A 16,394-nucleotide genomic window follows, 5' to 3' on the forward strand; every position below is an offset into this window, starting at 1 on the left:
AAGCTTAATCAGGAAGCTTAGTTAGGAGAGCCTAATAATAAACAAGTATATATACATATTTTTTGGCTGTGCCTTGCGGCTTACGGGATCTCAGTTCCCTGACCAGGGATTGAACCCGGGCCCCGGCAGTGATTCACTGCCGAGTCCTAACTATTGGACTGCTAGGGAATTCCCATGAACAAATATTTTTTTTTTTTTTTTTTTTTTTTTTTTTTTTTTTTTTTTGCGGTACGTGGGCCTCTCACTGTTGTGGCCTCTCCCGTTGCGGAGCACAGGCTCCGGACACACAGGCCTAGCGGCCATGGCTCACGGGCTTAGTTGCTCCGCGGCATGTGGGATCTTCCCGGACCAGGGCACGAACCCGTGTCTCCTGCATCGGCAGGCGGATTCTTAACCACTGCGCCACCAGGGAAGCCCAACAAATATTTTTATAGTGGTGATAAGAACAATGGAGAAAATACAGGAAAGGGGGAAAGGAGGATAGGTGAGCTTGGGTGGGTTGACATTTAAACTAAGATGGCTAGACCTGTGGGCGTCTGGAGAAAAAGCCAGGCTGATGAGGCAGCACGAGCCCCGGGCCATGGGACGGTCACCAAGCAGCACGGTGACCACGGTGGCTGGCGGGGAGCCGGGAGTCAAGGATGACTCCAAGGTCTTGCCTCTGAGCAACTGGAGGAAACTGTGAAGTGTGTGTCTGGGAAGTATGTGTAGTTTTCTAAGGCTACTGGATTACTTCACTAGACGGGAACGTCAGAATCCAAGGGAGAGGCTCAGTCTTCTTGGTATTTAGTACCTGTTCCCCACCGCAGGCATGGTTGCATACCCTCCCATCTCCACTGGTTCTGTTCTAATCTCAGAAGTCCTTCTCATCTTCTCTGGTGCCTTCCCAAGGAATTCCACTGCATTTGCTTAAGATCTGCAGTTCTTACCCTGTAATTCAAGGTAAGAATTTACATACCTTTCCATCCTTCTTGTCTGTTTGTTCAGTCCCTTTCATGTGTCTGAAAATGCAGACCAACTGGACACCCTAGGTTATCTCACAACCTTTGTTAATGCTGTTCTACCCGGAAGGCTCTTCTTTCATCTGACCATCTTCATAAACATCTTCAAAACTCAGCCGAAATGTCCCTTCATGAGTTTCCAAATATTTCATTGCTGCAATGACTTCCTTTTATTATAGTTATCTACATCTTCTTTTTTGTCACCAGGCCACCTTGTCTAAGAGGAAGGACATGTTTCTGATTCATGTGGCTATCAGAGTATACTCCACATCATACCTAGAATGAATATCTGACTGGCGCTTCCATTATTTGGAGCTGATAAAATCCAGGGGACTATGAAATGGAATATGGAATTAAAAATGAAATATGGAATTGATCTGAGTGTGTTGGCACATGCCCTATATTACAGTGCACACTTAACACTAAAATTTTGGTCAGGTAATGAGTGAGGATAACATCGTAGACAACAGCATTGGTTACTCATCGGAATAAGATGAACTTTTCCATCCAAGCACACCTTGCCTTACTAGTGTCTTCTGCAGCTTATTGTGAACTAATCACTTTCAATTTAAAAATGAATTTTAATTAGGCATGCTTTTTCTCTCAACGGATATAACAGAAATTCTTTCTTATTGCTCCTATATCCTCTGCTGCATGTCCAGTGAAGTAGATCTCTCCCACCTCCCCAAAGTCGCCTGCTTTCTTTAAAAAAAAAGAATGATGCTGATAAACATGAAGACAATGAGTTGTTTCTCTTCAGGTTCCTGTATGGACTGGTAATTGTCTGTCTATATATCATCTTCATTTTCTTTTAATTTCACTCAAACAGTGCTTAGGTATGAATTGCAATTAGGAAATAAACTGCCAAAGGAAAGGCAGAAAGACCTCTTTTTTTTTTTTTTTTAAATTAATTGATTTATTTATTTTTGGCTGTGTTGGGTCTTCGTTTCTGTGTGAGAGCTTTCTCTAGTTGTGGCAAGTGGGGGCCACTCTTCATCGCGGTGCGCGGGCCTCTCACTATTGTGGCCTCTCTTGTTGCGGAGCACAGGCTCCAGACGCACAGGCTCAGTAGTTGTGGCTCACGGGCCTACTTGCTCTGCGGCATGTGGGATTTTCCCAGACCGGGGCTTGAACCCGTGTCCCCTCCATTGGCAGGCAGATTCTCAACCACTGCGCCACCAGGGAAGCCCCAGAAAGACCTCTTTATATGAAGTAAACTTCTGAGACTACAGCCCTTTGGACACCTCACGCCCACTGCACTCGGTGCGTTCACATTAGTTATTTAGATCTAATTTTGGGAAGTGAACGCCTTGTTCTCCCCATCCTACTTTTATTCCTCCTTCTCCCACCTTTTTCTTTGGTGTGGAAAAGGAGGTACAGACAGGCAATATGTTCCAGTTTCAGAAAACGTTTTAAATTCCAGTACTTGCAGTGGTTACATTGGAAAGTATTTTGAAATAATTGATCACAGGACCAGGAAGAACTGAAATTTCTTTGCAAAGAACAGAATTTCATTTCACTAGAAAATGTATGCTATATGGACATGGAATCCAACAACGTTTTAGTTGGAAAAAAAAGTATTTTTCAAGATGGAAATTGTTTGGACATAGGGAAATTTCCTGTATCACAGGTGAAAACCTACCTGTAGGGGCTGAAAATGTTCTAGGTTTGCCTCAGGCCCGCCCTGAAGAGCACAGAGACAAAGACTTGTACTGCGTGGCCTGTATGAATTAGACGGTACTTCTCTCCTTGTGTAAGTAAGTATTAAGAGAATGGAAGTGAAGTCTGGACAGAGAAGGAAAAGAAAAAAAGAACAGAAGAGTACGAGGGGCTATAATGGAAAGGATGCAGAGGGAATAAGTGAGTCAGGCTGTGTTGAAGTGGCACTCTAAATATTTTATTTCTACCAGTTACAGTATCTACGTTTTCTAAGATCAGTATATTCTGTTTTCTTTTAAATCATCATTGGGCTCTGTAATGTAATTTTACATCATATATTATTAACATTTGTGACAATAAGAAATTCTTGAAATTACTTCCATATGTGATCAAAGTATAAATTTTGTGAACACAACACAGTGTGTCACTGTACAGATTTATCTTATATATTTTATGCTGCAGGGTTAGAAATCTGTTATAACAAATCTTAACACTGTCACGCCCCTGTGCAGTTAGTTTTCCTTAAAATAAGAGAAGCCGATGTTCTTGTAAACAGTACACTGTGAAATGTAAGATTTGATAATTCCTAGACATCATCTCAATATACACAAATTGAAAGACTCTCCTACGGGCGTAGTCATTTTACACATCAAGGGGCCCATGAAGACAACGTTATAAAAGGCAACATTTGTTAAAAGGCCCCCGCAGCTGACTCTGCATTGCTCTAGTCAGAGCAGCAGCCACCGCCAATATCCGCAGTGCCTTGAGGTTGGAAGTTGATTCCTCCAAGGCAAACGTCAAGTAATTCGACTTTGCCCGGATGACTGAACAGTCAGGCTTCTCAACCACTTCTTTCAAATGGATTGTTCGGGTAGGGTTACTTCACTTTAAGCTCAGCCAGGGCGTCGGAGATCTCGTCGGCCTGTGCGGACACACTGGCCGGTGTGACGTGGAGGTGGATGTCGTACTGCTGGTCCAGGCCAAGGTAGCAGTCGCTCATGAAATACAGTGTGTAGATATACCTAGAATATAAAAAAGGAACGAAAAGGTAAAACCACCGTTCTCATCACCGTTGCGGTTAATTCTTTCGGAACTCTGGTGGGGTAAGACTCTGCTTACCTTCCAGGTACTTCAGGAGCATAAAAAGAGATGGAGGCAACATGATGATTTCGGACATATCCCACTCTTTTCAAAGCGATAAGTTCTCTCTTATCCACTTCTCCTAATATCAAAAACCATCCTTCATCTTTTGATTTGGGAAATCGAGGGGTGACTGCATGGCTGTCTTGCTTTCCCTGTAAACCAGGAAACAAAAGGAAAGATAAAGCATTACTAATGGCTGGATTTTCTATACCACTTGGCTGTGCTTCAAAGGCCATGCTGTCTTTCTTGGAGGCCATAAATCTAAGTATCTGGGATGTGTTTAATTTTCAGGTTTGGTGTGTTTGATATGCTATCATCTACCTTTTTTTCAAGATTCTCGAAGCACACTCTAGCCATACCACTTTGTGGCTCCATGAGAACAGAAAGCCCTCAAATCTTTCTCACACCATTCTTATAAACGAAATTAATTCCCCACTTGCAGATGAACAAACTGAGATACAAACATATCAACCAAGTCTTCCAAAGTCTTGTTTGCAAGTAATTGATACCTGGGGAAAAAAGTCAGTCCAGGCTAGACTCTGGATCTTAAGATAATAAGCACTCTGTCACATAAACATCTTCCCCCATCACCCAAGAATAAAGCTCACATGAAAAAGCACATATTCTAATACGGTGATATTAAAAAGTCCTTTCTCTGAGGAATGGGAAATTGTAAGCCAAGCAATTTATAAAATATATTAATCACCACCACCATCCAAGATTAACTATCACCATAATGACAACACTTGAAGTCTTTACTTTAGATTGATTTTTACAAAATCCAAGATTATTCTAGAGATTCCTTAAGACAACGATTTATGGTGTAAAATGTACTAATAATGACATGCTCTCAATCAGACTTCATTCAATAGTCTAGAGAGAGTTGTTTCATTTCAGGCATTTTAAAAAGAGAGGTCAGAGAGCAATGTATTTTTACAGCACTTAGAAACAAAATTTTAGAATTTTTCTAGCACAGTTAAATCTAATGTTTAAGTACTAATACTATAGTAAAAAAAAAAAATCTTATACTACAGTATTGTCAGAAACGTTTGCAAAGGTCTCAAAATAAAGTTCTCTCTAATTAGCACTCTCAACGTACCTTAGATACACCTCAGTACACTGTTTATCCAGGCACTATGCTGCTTGAGCATCTCTTTGTTGAGACTGGGAGCCCCCCTGAGGCTGGGCTACATTGTTTAGCTATTTGCGACAGGCCTCGCTTCTGTCAGCGTGTCTGCACACGGTGGGTGCAAAGAGAACAGGGACTGGAATCAGAGAACTCTGTGCACCCAGCCTGCTCTCATATTTTCTGACTCTAGGACCTTGGCAAGTTCCTATACTCCCCAAGTTCCATTATTCTGTAAAATGGGGAATTTTACGTCTCACACGGCAGCTATAAAAAAAAAAAAAAAAATCTTAGTTTTTTTTCCTCATGATTTTATCGGTATGATTACTACTGCCTTTTCTTTTGTAAGTTGGGATATATTGTCATCTAAAAATGCTCATATTAAAGCCTCTGAAATGCCAGAGGCCAATCAGTTCATACTTACACTGACTGATTTTTAGAATTAGAAATCAAATGAGATGGGACTTAAAGGCATAGGATTGAAAAGACATTGTACCAACAGACAGTTACTGACCATTTCGTGTGTGGAAACAGAGGGGACAGTATTAATGACCTACAACCTCACTCCTGAGGGCTAGTTCCAGATATGGGAAAGCCCCTGACTCCACTGAGCTAATGAAAAGGCAAATTCTTATTTCGATTATTATGGGCTAAAAACCAATCTGCCCACATGCTGTGGACCAATATTCTTAGAGGGCCCAATAATTATTTTTGGCGTCACAGGCAACAGAAAAGAGCACAGTAATTTAAAATAAAAATACCGTCAATTTTTGGCCTGTATGAACGTTGACAAAGCTCCCTGATATGCATTCTAATGAAGGAAGCAGGCAGATGTGGCAAGTGAGCCACAGAAAAGTTTAGCTAGCGTCTTCTTCATTTGGGCTGCTGGGTAAAAGTCTAGATGTTAAGATCCCTTCAGAGTCCTGAGTTTCTACTGCAGGCGGCCTGCTGTCGGGCCAAAGAATCTGCACTCTTACAGGTACTCCAGAAAATTCTGCTGAGCGTGTAGACCATACTTCGAGACCAGGACTCTAGGCATTACGTTATTATGTCACGTGGGTATTCTGAGGTTGAAAAATGGCACATGAGGAGAACTGGCTAACTGAAGAAGACTGACTCTTGTTGCTTAAGGCCAGTTGAGGAAGCGAGATTGGTGAAGGGCACGGACGCATTAGTAATATAAAAGACATGTGTGCTGGTGCGTGCTGGGATCTGGTATGAAGCATTTGCGAATGGAAACCAAACACTATACCTTGTGGAACCCAAGGCTGACTCTCTGCAAGCTGACTTGAAGCACATACTCTTGATCGGCATGCAACCTGATCCATCTGTTGTCCTTGCGTTTGTCTGAAGTCACGGTTGTGATCGAGAGCTCATCGTGTCCTTCCGCTGAGTCATCCCACCAGCCTTTAACACTTAAGCCAACATCCATCACAGGCAAATGCGATAAGAAACTCCACGCCTGAATAAAAAAAAGAAAGAAAGGATAAGGAGTGGTTAATGCCAAATGTAGCGAGCAACTAAGAAATAGTGAGCTTTTAAAAAAATCAACCTCTTTGTTTTGAGATTAATTCTGGATTCAATGCAGTTGTAAGAAATAAAGCAGAGAGATCCTGTGCACCATTTCCCCAGTTTCCCCCAAGGGTAGCATTTTTCAAAACTGAAGTACAATATTAATACCAGTGATACAAGCCACAGCTCTTGTTCAGATTTCCTAGTTTTTCTTGTACTCATTTATTTGCATGTAAAAATAGTGTGCTTTTAATCTTTGTAAAGTCCCTTTAAAAACACCTAAGAAGTATTAATCATTACCTAAACTTGTGACCCCTTTCTTGTAAATCCCTTCTGGACATTGAGTGACTACTGACTACACTAAAAAAATAAGTTTTAAAATAACTGTTGTTGAACTGGTTAGTTTTAGAGAAGCATCTAGTATAGCATTTATGTGACTTCTAAGGCAGAGAGCATTACTTGGGGATATAAAAGCAACTTGAAAAATGTGATGCAATTGTTGATGTCAGTCGGCGTCATTCGTTGATCATTTATTGATCATTGTACAAAATGGGTTTTTCTTTTGCTCATAGTCCAAATTATTCTGAAAGTAAAACATTTCTATATGTTTGTATATCATAAGGAACCCTCTAAGTCTAGGGTTCTTTCTAGAAAGAAATATGTGGTTTTTTTGGCATTATCATATTGAGAATACCAATTTAAATGACACATATTAAAGGGGTAGAAAATATTTTACCAATTTTATTCCTGCTCTTTTAATTGAAAATATTTGCGAGAAATCAAAATGCAGATGGTAAGTGCTTATCAGTTTTTTAAAAAAATTTATTTTCCTTATAGTTTTGGCTGCGTCGGGTCTTAGTTGTGGCACACAGGATCTTCGCTGATGCATGCAGCTTCTCTCTAGTTGTAGCTTGCGGGTTTTCTCTCTCTCTCTTGTTGAGCCACGTGAGCTCAGTAGTTGTGGTGTGTGGGCTTAGTTGCCCCGGGGCAGGTGGGATCCTAGTTCCCCGACCAGGGATCCCCTCCATTGGAAGGTGGATTCTTTACCACTGGACCACCGGGGAAGACCCTATCATTGTTGAATGACTGAATAAATGAATGAATTCATAAGTCTATGGAAAAGATGTAAAAAAATAAACCTAATGTCATCAGATAATTAATTGTCATCTTTTTCTAACATTTATAAATATGTGGCAAATATTACTATCAGTCCAGAAAACTTCTCTATATACTGGCTGTTTTATCCGTTGTTACCTTCTAAGTTAGATTTTAAAAGTACACGAATACTTTAATTTTGGTTTTCCTTGTATTTCTTTAATATATACTACAGGTTTCCTGATAGGCTTTGATTTCCTGTTTGCTAAGACTTTATTGCTGTTGAGTATACCACCTAATTGACATGAAGAAGCCCTGATGAATCAAACTATCCCTTAGGAATTCAAAAAATGTAAATCCAATGCAAATTTTCAATTCAACTCCAATCCTATAACTTGTCTTGTGAATCTGAAATTACATTTGGAATAGATCTTGAAATAGTCAAGCCACAGAATGGTCTACCCTGTGCTTCAAGGTACAAATGATGGCTTATCCCCTGCTAGAACCAACAGTCTCCGAGTCTAGAAGCTGTACCGCTGGATGTTCTCTTAAGACTGGCCAGAGTGAAGACACAAATACACCATTTCTGTAAAGCATTTAACTTCATGAGACAACACAAGTAACATTTACCACATGAAGCAAGACTTCGTATGTTTCTTCACTTGTACCTTTAAACGAGTTACCAATATAATATTTTAAGTATTAGCAACTCATTGTAATTTTATTTCACAAAGCTCCCCAAAGTCAGATCTGACTTTTATATATTTGTAATCTTTTGCAGCACTTGATATTATTATTTTCAATCTTCAATGTATATACATATATTTGTTGTATGTGTATGTATTTGTACATATATATATACACACAAACATACATACATATACACACGCTCACATATACGTATATAAAACATGAGCTGTTTTTAAAGAAATTGCTAAGACATTTCAACACCAGCCAAACATATTTATCTGAGGATTAATCTTCATCTATTGAATCAGGCAAGAGCGCTGCCATGCATACAATTATTTAATTAGCAGCCAAATCCTCTGCCAGTCAGCAGCCGTTCCAGGCATACTGATGGGGTAGAAGATGCAAATCTCACAGTCGTACTGCTTTTTCTCATTACTACTGCAATTAGCACTTAAATTGATGCTTTAAACATACTAATTTCTGGAATAATTCAGGATTTGTATGTTACCTGGGATCGCCTCACTGCAGAGCCGACACCAGATTGCTCTGCAAATTGAAGCACTTTTGAGCCAAATAACCATCATCATATCAGACTGAGCCAATTTGCATTTGGTTTTAAAGATAACAGAATGGCAATTTATGCAAATAAATTAAGTAAGTTTACTTCTGAGTTCTCCCTGAACTAATTACAACAATGTTCTAATTTTTTATCACATCTAAAACTTGGCTTGAAATCACTGTATGTTATGTTAGAAATCTGTTGTTGCTAATAGAAGCCTTGTTTTCATTTTAAATATATTGTTTTTATTCATAATTTTGATGATAATTTAGTTAGAAAGGTAGGCACTTATTATGAATATTTAAGTAGCTTTTGGTGCCAATTTTGGGTTCAACAGAAATTGAACAATCAGACTTTGATGCCTGTAATACTTTTTCCAAGTCCTGCTCGAAAATAAGTTCCACTGGAAACATAAATGACATGGTTTAGAAGTTTCTTTATTTTAATATCTGCATTTGCAAGTCAATATGTTAATTATGTTATAAATCCTGAACATTTACTTTGACGTGTTTAGGGTGAAATTGCTTAAGACTTAAAAGTCTATATATGCCAAATATTTGTGGCATTGTTCATTCATGTTTTTGGTCTTTCCAAAGACAGTTTGGAGCAATGACCTGTGTTGTCTTTCACAACATAGATTTAGATTTATATCTAAACTATAGGGTATACAAATAAGGAGTTTCTTTGAAGGACTACTTTAGAATCTAGAAGCAATAAAGTGATTAAAATGGGGCGGGGGCATAAAAATGTAACTGAGGGAGCTGCACGAAAATATACCCAAGCATAAAAACAAAACAAAACCCGCTCTGAAGAAGGGATTAGAAGGGCTCTTGAGCAATGCAGCCTAGTGATGGGCAAGTCATAGTTAGGCCTTTCTCAGCCGGCTTAACAGCATTATACTGAAACAACCTTCTAATAACGCAGACGCTACTTCTAATTATTGTTACTGTCATTATTTAATGCCATCTGTTGAGCTCTTATTCTGTACCAGGAACTACATAGAGCAGTTTACAAAATAACATCCTGCTTGATCTTACCCAAAACTTCATGAGACGGGTATAATGTTTTCACGTTCATAATCAGGGTTAGTAAATGGCGGGTGGAACTTGAACCCAGGATAGTCTGACTCTGAAAGCAGCACTCTAAGTTAGAAAACTCTTGGTACAACTTCCCAGAGTGAGGGAGTGTCGAAACATGGAAGTGATGGCCTTACCTGCTTCATTTTTGGGGCCGGTAGCTCTTTTTCTAGCATGGAGCTGAATTCGTGGTCCTTCCCTCCACAGGCGTGGATCAGTTCAGGGAGGCTCTCGATGGAGCCAGGGTGCCCGGCACGTGGGCCCTTTGTACCTGGGCTCCATTTCCTGAGAAAGAATAACACCAACCAAATGATTCTTTCATGGCACAAATGAGATTTTCTGACAATGATGGTTTATATGATTATAAAAGTTTAGAAATTAAAGTTACTATATAACTTTTAAATTTTTTTAACATCTTTATTGGAGTATAATTGCTTTACAATGGAGTGTTAGTTTCTGCTGTATAACAAAGTGAATCAGCTATACGTATACATATATCCCCATATCCCCTCCCTCTTGCGTCTCTCTCCCACCCTCCTTATCCCACCCCTCTAGGTGGTCACAAAGCACCGAGATGAGCTCCCTGTGCTATGCGGCTGCTTCCCACTAGCTATCTATTTTACGTTTGGTAGCGTATATAATGTCCATGCCAGGGCCACTGTTGTTAAGCTTCAAAATCAGACAGCATTCTCATCAATCCAAGGCAGTTTGGCTATCACGACATAAAATGTGTAAATCATATGTGAGCCCAGTAGATAATTAGGGTTGACAGACAGTTGGTGATGTCTATAGGAAGGCACTAAAGTGTGATAATGCTTCCATGTGGATAAAGTACGGAACTGGAGGAGCCCTGACATGTTTTTAGTGGCTGCAGGCAAATGTCTCTAATATAAGTACTTGAATAAAGTTTTCATTGTAAGTTGTTGAGATCATACAATTAAAAGTTCATTTTGGGAATATTTGAGATTTATAGCATAAATAGTGCTGGATCACCGGGAATGGAATCTACCTAAATCTTTCTGTTTCCTGTTTATATAGCAAGATGAACACTATCAGTGAAATTAGACAAATACAGCACTTTTCTGGGTAACAGTAAAGAATTGGATCAAATCTCCTAGGCCCCAACCAGCTTCCCTAACAGACCCGTGCGCTGTCGGGTTAGTACCCTCATGTGTCTCCTTTTCTGCTGAAATCCAACTCCCGTAAGTTTTAGTACCATATTGGAAGGGTTCCTGAAACTGAGCTGCAGACACATGAGGTATCTGCTCTTCCCCCCAGGCCACCTGCTGCTGGTGTGGCCCCCTCTCTGAATGTGCCTTTTAGTTACCAGGGACATCCCGTGGTGGGGACTCAGGCACCGTGGAAACAGCTGCCCTGGGATCCAGTATACTTCAGTCAAACGGAGGGACTTCCCTGAGGCGGCCCCATGTGTGCCTGAGGTTCTGGTTGGCGTATGTCTCTCGATGCCTCAGATGGCTGCCACTCCTTGTCCAGCTGACGAGAGGGAGAGGGTGCACGATGGCAAGCACAGCCAGACAGTTTTGCTTGCTTACATGGCTGTGAACCAATATTTTGGCTGCAAAGTATCTCTCAACTAGTGTGAAAGAAACATTTTCATCTGAACACTGTCAACCTTGCCTGTAATATGTACTGTTCTTTCCTTTGCTAAAATATACGTAGCCATGTAAATAGGACCTAAGAATTGAAAAATTTTATCAGGAATATAAACTCTTCTTTAAAACGCAGGTTATATCTTGAGCTGCTAGTATATATATATAACTGCTCAGTTTTGGACATTTTGCAGATGCACACTTTACTTTTTTTTTTTTTGGTGCTAGGTGGGCCTCTCACTGTTGCGGCCTCTCCCTTGCAGAGCACAGGCTCCGGACGCGCAGGCTCAGCGGCCATGGCTCACGGGCCCAGCCGCTCCACGGCATGTGGGATCTTCCCAGACTGGGGCACGAACCCGCGTCCCCTGCATTGTCAGGCGGATTCTCAACCACTGCGCCACCAGGGAAGCCCGCACACTTTACTTTTGACAACAGATATCTGATCCCTCAAATCTACTCTGCAATAACAGAAATCGGTAATTTATTTTGCTCTGGGTCACAAAGCACTTCAATAACATCTTTTAAAATGAAGGCTGATATTGGAAAGGAATAAACACAGTTAAAACGAAAATCTATTCGATGTTGCAAATGGAAAACAACTTAACAGAAGGTTCAGATGAACTGTGGTTCAGCTTGGGACCCATGGTCAAATTCCAAGTGGGAACGCTATGTCGCTAGGCCATGTCTCCCTCTGGGAAACACGGGCATTTTCACTGTAAAGAATCAGTATTCTAGGCACCGCATGAAATTCAAGTGACCATACATGTAAAGGAAATAATTTTTTGAAATAATAAAACCCTATTACGTTGAAAATTAAAATACTTACCTGAAAATGTGAAGATGGTGGTTTTCTATGTGTGGTATCGTAAGAAGAGAAGAGTCTTTCAACCACCGCCCCTGGATCACCATCTGCACCAGGTTGGTGATGTTCAGGACGGTCACCAGCCAGCCCTGGTGTGCAGCCACGTCCAGCATTGCCTGACCAGGGAGAACGCATATGTTATATCATGGCACGTGCCCCCTCCGTGGGGGGTCTGATGATGACAGCCTTAACAAAAAACCCCCCAAACCCCAAGCATTATACCTCTAAATTACTATTAGTTAAAATAGAAACCAAAAAATAAACTACAGTTGGATTGGAGGGAACACACTGAACCTCTCACAGCAATTTTTGCACATTACTTCGTACAAAGCGCCAAATATTTAACTTTTTTTAGGTCAGCAAAGATAAGCAGATAATATTGGCACCTAGTAATAAAACAAAGAGAAAAACTCAGTGTACCTTGAGAGCAAATACCTCTATAATCCACTGTATCAAGAGCACTAGTTGCTGCGTTTAAAGCATAAATCTCAGGTAGTCTTTTCCAAATTTAAAAGCAATGATGGCAAGGTGATAGGCAGTCTTCTTGCCAAAAATTAATTTTCCCCAGAGAGCAGGCTAAAGGCAGAGCCCCGGTTTTCAATGAAAATACTATACCACACACTAAAAGCGGGAAGGACCAGAGGTACATGTGGAAGGATGAGAAGCTTTTCATATTAGTCTATACATTTAATCCAATGTTTTATGGACAAACAAACGGCTGCATTTGCTTAAGGCAAAACTAAACAGTGAAATCTTATTTAAACAAAGGAGAAGTTTACACAGGCAAAGCTATTTCAATTAAATTAGATTCTGGTGAATACTGACTTAAAGACACATAAGTTAATATCATGATCTGAGGCAGCTACTTTATACAGTGTTAGGAGTATACTCTCTTGTTTTGGGAAATGAAGAGATGAGGGTAAGAGAAATCAGATGTACCTTGTAAATGCCTAAAATGATACTTTACCGTTTCACTGATGGTAAAATATTTATAAAATATTGTACAAAATCTATTAGTACATTTTTAGAAATGGTTCTTAAAGGTCTCTTATGTTAGTAAAATTGATTTGTCATACTACTTAGTACTACTGAATCAGCCATATTTTCCTTCTAAGTTTTGAATTTCCTATTCTGAGTTCTCTAATTTACGAAAAGTAAAATAGTTCAAAAAACATCTGGCTAAACCAATCTGTGGTCTTTTTACCCACATTACAGGGAAATGGATCCACGTCTCTGGATACCATGGTTAGCGTGACGGAATGGTCAAATTGGTCGTTAGCACCCATGAGCCTACTAATTGTACATCATAAAGCCTAATGGTTGGTATAATAGATATACGTATGTATATGTGTATGTGTGCATATGAAAGTGTGTACATGTACTAAGGTATATGTTTATAAATCTAGGGAAAGTCCACTTCTGTTCTTCCTATTTCTCTGCACAACTGATTTAAACACTTTGCCTTTGAAGTATATGAGACAAGCTGGTCATGAGGAACACTACTCAGACAAAAATAAAAGTATTAGCTCACAAGTCACAACTCGCGAACTCCGTAAGGGAAGAGAAGTGAGTAATTATACCTCATGAGTAATGCAGTATCATGATGATGTCAGAAGTTGTAATGTGGAGTAACTATGGTGATTTTACTTGTGATTTTTACATTACAACTTGACTGGAAATAAATTCCAGACCACAAGCTCACATACTAGAAGAGCTGGATGGACGGACCATATGTTTTTAACTTTGAAGTTTTCATGATGAAGTTGAAAGATTTCATAAAATTTATGAGAGTTCCCCACAATCTTTCTTTGTATGATCCAGATGTGAAATGTAAAAAATCATGCAAAGTGATTGCTTACATGAAGTAAATGAAAAGGCTGTATCTTGAATTGAAAACTATTATTTACCTTGTTTTAATTTCAAGAAAAGGCAGGTAGGGAGACCAAGAATCCAGGAGGAGAGAAGGTTGTGGCTACCCAAATGTGCTGAACAAAATGTTGCCACACAGCTGTGCCCAACCGCTCCCTTGTGGGTCCTGTTTTCTCTGCCCCCTCCTGCCACTGCCACAGCGCAGACCCTCATCAACTGTCACCTGCAATATTATAAATATCACTTTATCCTCATTCTCATCTAATTTTTCTTCAATCCATATTTTATATTGTTACCACAGTACATTTTTACAGAGGTAAAACTGATCGCGTCATTCCTCTGCTTAAATTTCTTCAACGGCTCCACGCTGTGTAGAGGACAAGAGTTAACGCTTCTCTGCAGGATCTCTTTTTGTAAATCCTCTACCATGTGTACCTGGGAAATTCCTATTCATCCTTCAAGTTGACCTCAAATGTTACTTCTTCCAGTGAAGGCTACCTGATGGGACTGTAGGCACTTCTTTTCCTATGTATCTGCTCATCTTGACACATGCCACCACTATCCTATTGTGAATCTTTGTTTACACATGTGCCCATTAAATATAGACTCCTTGATGGCAAGGTTCTGGAAGTAGCCTTTGGAACTGTAGCCCTAGCACAGAGCACTCAAGAACTATTCAATTTATTAAAGAATGTTGGTAAACATCCAATTACAATAATTATAACAAACATTCTACCTAAGTTACTGCACATCTGCCAAAGGCAGCACAGTGTAGGAAAACATCACAAGCTTTGATGTCAGACATAGATTTCAACCCTAATTTTGTCCCACTTACTATGTGTAAATTTTGGGAAATCACTTAACCCTATGACCGCTAGGTTGCTCACTGATAGAAGGATGTTATATGTCCATATAGGGGTGTGATGAGGGTAAAATGAGATGATGTACGATATAAGCTATCTACTCTACTGCCTGGAACAGTATAGATCTGTTAGGCCTCAATATTAGATCTCAGTAAACAGGAACATATTTTAACGTTCCTCTATGATGAGATGAAGAGAACACCCTGAAACAACTCATTCTTTCTCAGAGGGGCTTCCTTTTGACCTTTGGGGGTTGATTTCCGCACTGAGTAGTGTACAGGGATTCGAAGAGCAGGGCATGTAAGGTGGGGAGCAAATGCATGGAATGGGCAGAACTGTTCATCAGCCGAGGTGAGCAACTGCAAGAAAGTCGGGGGACACATAAGGCCAAAGGCAGACCCTGCAGCCCAGGTCACACTGGAGGACATGGGCCTCGTTCTAAATTTGAGTGGACAAGTCCGTGTCACCATGCAGGTAGGTACCTGAAGGGGCTATAAGGCTAAGGGATGGTCCAGGTAAATGGGTTTGAGGGTCTGGCAGGTCACCCTGACATACCTCTGCATGACTGAGCCTAGGAAGGACTCCCTATGTCTCACTATCTTTTACAGCATTCTTCCTGGTACATGAGAACTAACAGGTGGGACAGTATGGTACTGGCACAAAAACAGACACATAGATCAATGGAATAGGATAGAGAACCCAGAAATAAGCCCATGAATTTATGGTCAATTTATCTACGACAAAGGGGGGGAGAACATACAATGGAGAAAAGACAGTCTCTTCAATAAGTTGTGCTGGGAAAACTGGACAGCTCCATGTAAAAGAATGAAATTTGAACATTCTCTAACACTATATACAAAAATAAACTCAAAATGTATTAAAGACCTAAATGTAAGACCGGATACTATAAAACTCCTAGAATAAAAACACTGGCAGAACACTTTGACATAAATTGCAGCAGTATTTTTTTGGATCCACCTCCTAAAGGAAATAAAAGCAAAAATAAACAAATGGGAGCTAATTAAACTTAAAAGCTTTTGCACAGCAAAGGAAACCACTGACAAAATGAAAAGACAAGCTACTGAATGGGAGGAGATATTTGGAAATGATGTGACCAATAAGGGGTTAATATCCAACATACAGAAACAGCTCATACAACTCATCATCAAAAAAAGAAACAACCAATTAAAAAATGGTCAGAAGAACTGAATGGATATTTTTCCAAAAAGGGAATGCAGAGGGCCAAGCGGCACATGAGTGGATGCTCAACATCTCTAATCATCAGGGAAATGCAAATCAAAACCACAATGAGGTATCACCTCACATCTG

At 40.0% G+C, this 16,394-nt stretch overlaps 1 protein-coding gene across 1 annotated transcript in view; it reads right to left on the bottom strand.

The window, feature by feature from the left end:
* Positions 1–1,929: 1,929 nt before the first annotated feature.
* The window catches only part of ASCC3 (activating signal cointegrator 1 complex subunit 3), a 330,850-nt gene continuing 316,385 nt past the window's right edge, over positions 1,930–16,394 (bottom strand). Inside the window, exons 38-42 of the mRNA XM_059035971.2 lie at positions 12,298–12,449; positions 9,999–10,146; positions 6,182–6,391; positions 3,780–3,955; positions 1,930–3,682 (exon numbers count right to left, since the gene is read on the bottom strand). Of these exons, the coding sequence (XP_058891954.1) occupies positions 3,538–3,682; positions 3,780–3,955; positions 6,182–6,391; positions 9,999–10,146; positions 12,298–12,449 (831 nt within the window). The 3' untranslated portion in view covers positions 1,930–3,537. The remainder of the gene's footprint in view (positions 3,683–3,779; positions 3,956–6,181; positions 6,392–9,998; positions 10,147–12,297; positions 12,450–16,394) is intronic.

Source organism: Kogia breviceps, chromosome 13, assembly GCF_026419965.1.
Source record: "Kogia breviceps isolate mKogBre1 chromosome 13, mKogBre1 haplotype 1, whole genome shotgun sequence".
NCBI classification, from domain to species: domain Eukaryota; kingdom Metazoa; phylum Chordata; class Mammalia; order Artiodactyla; family Physeteridae; genus Kogia; species Kogia breviceps.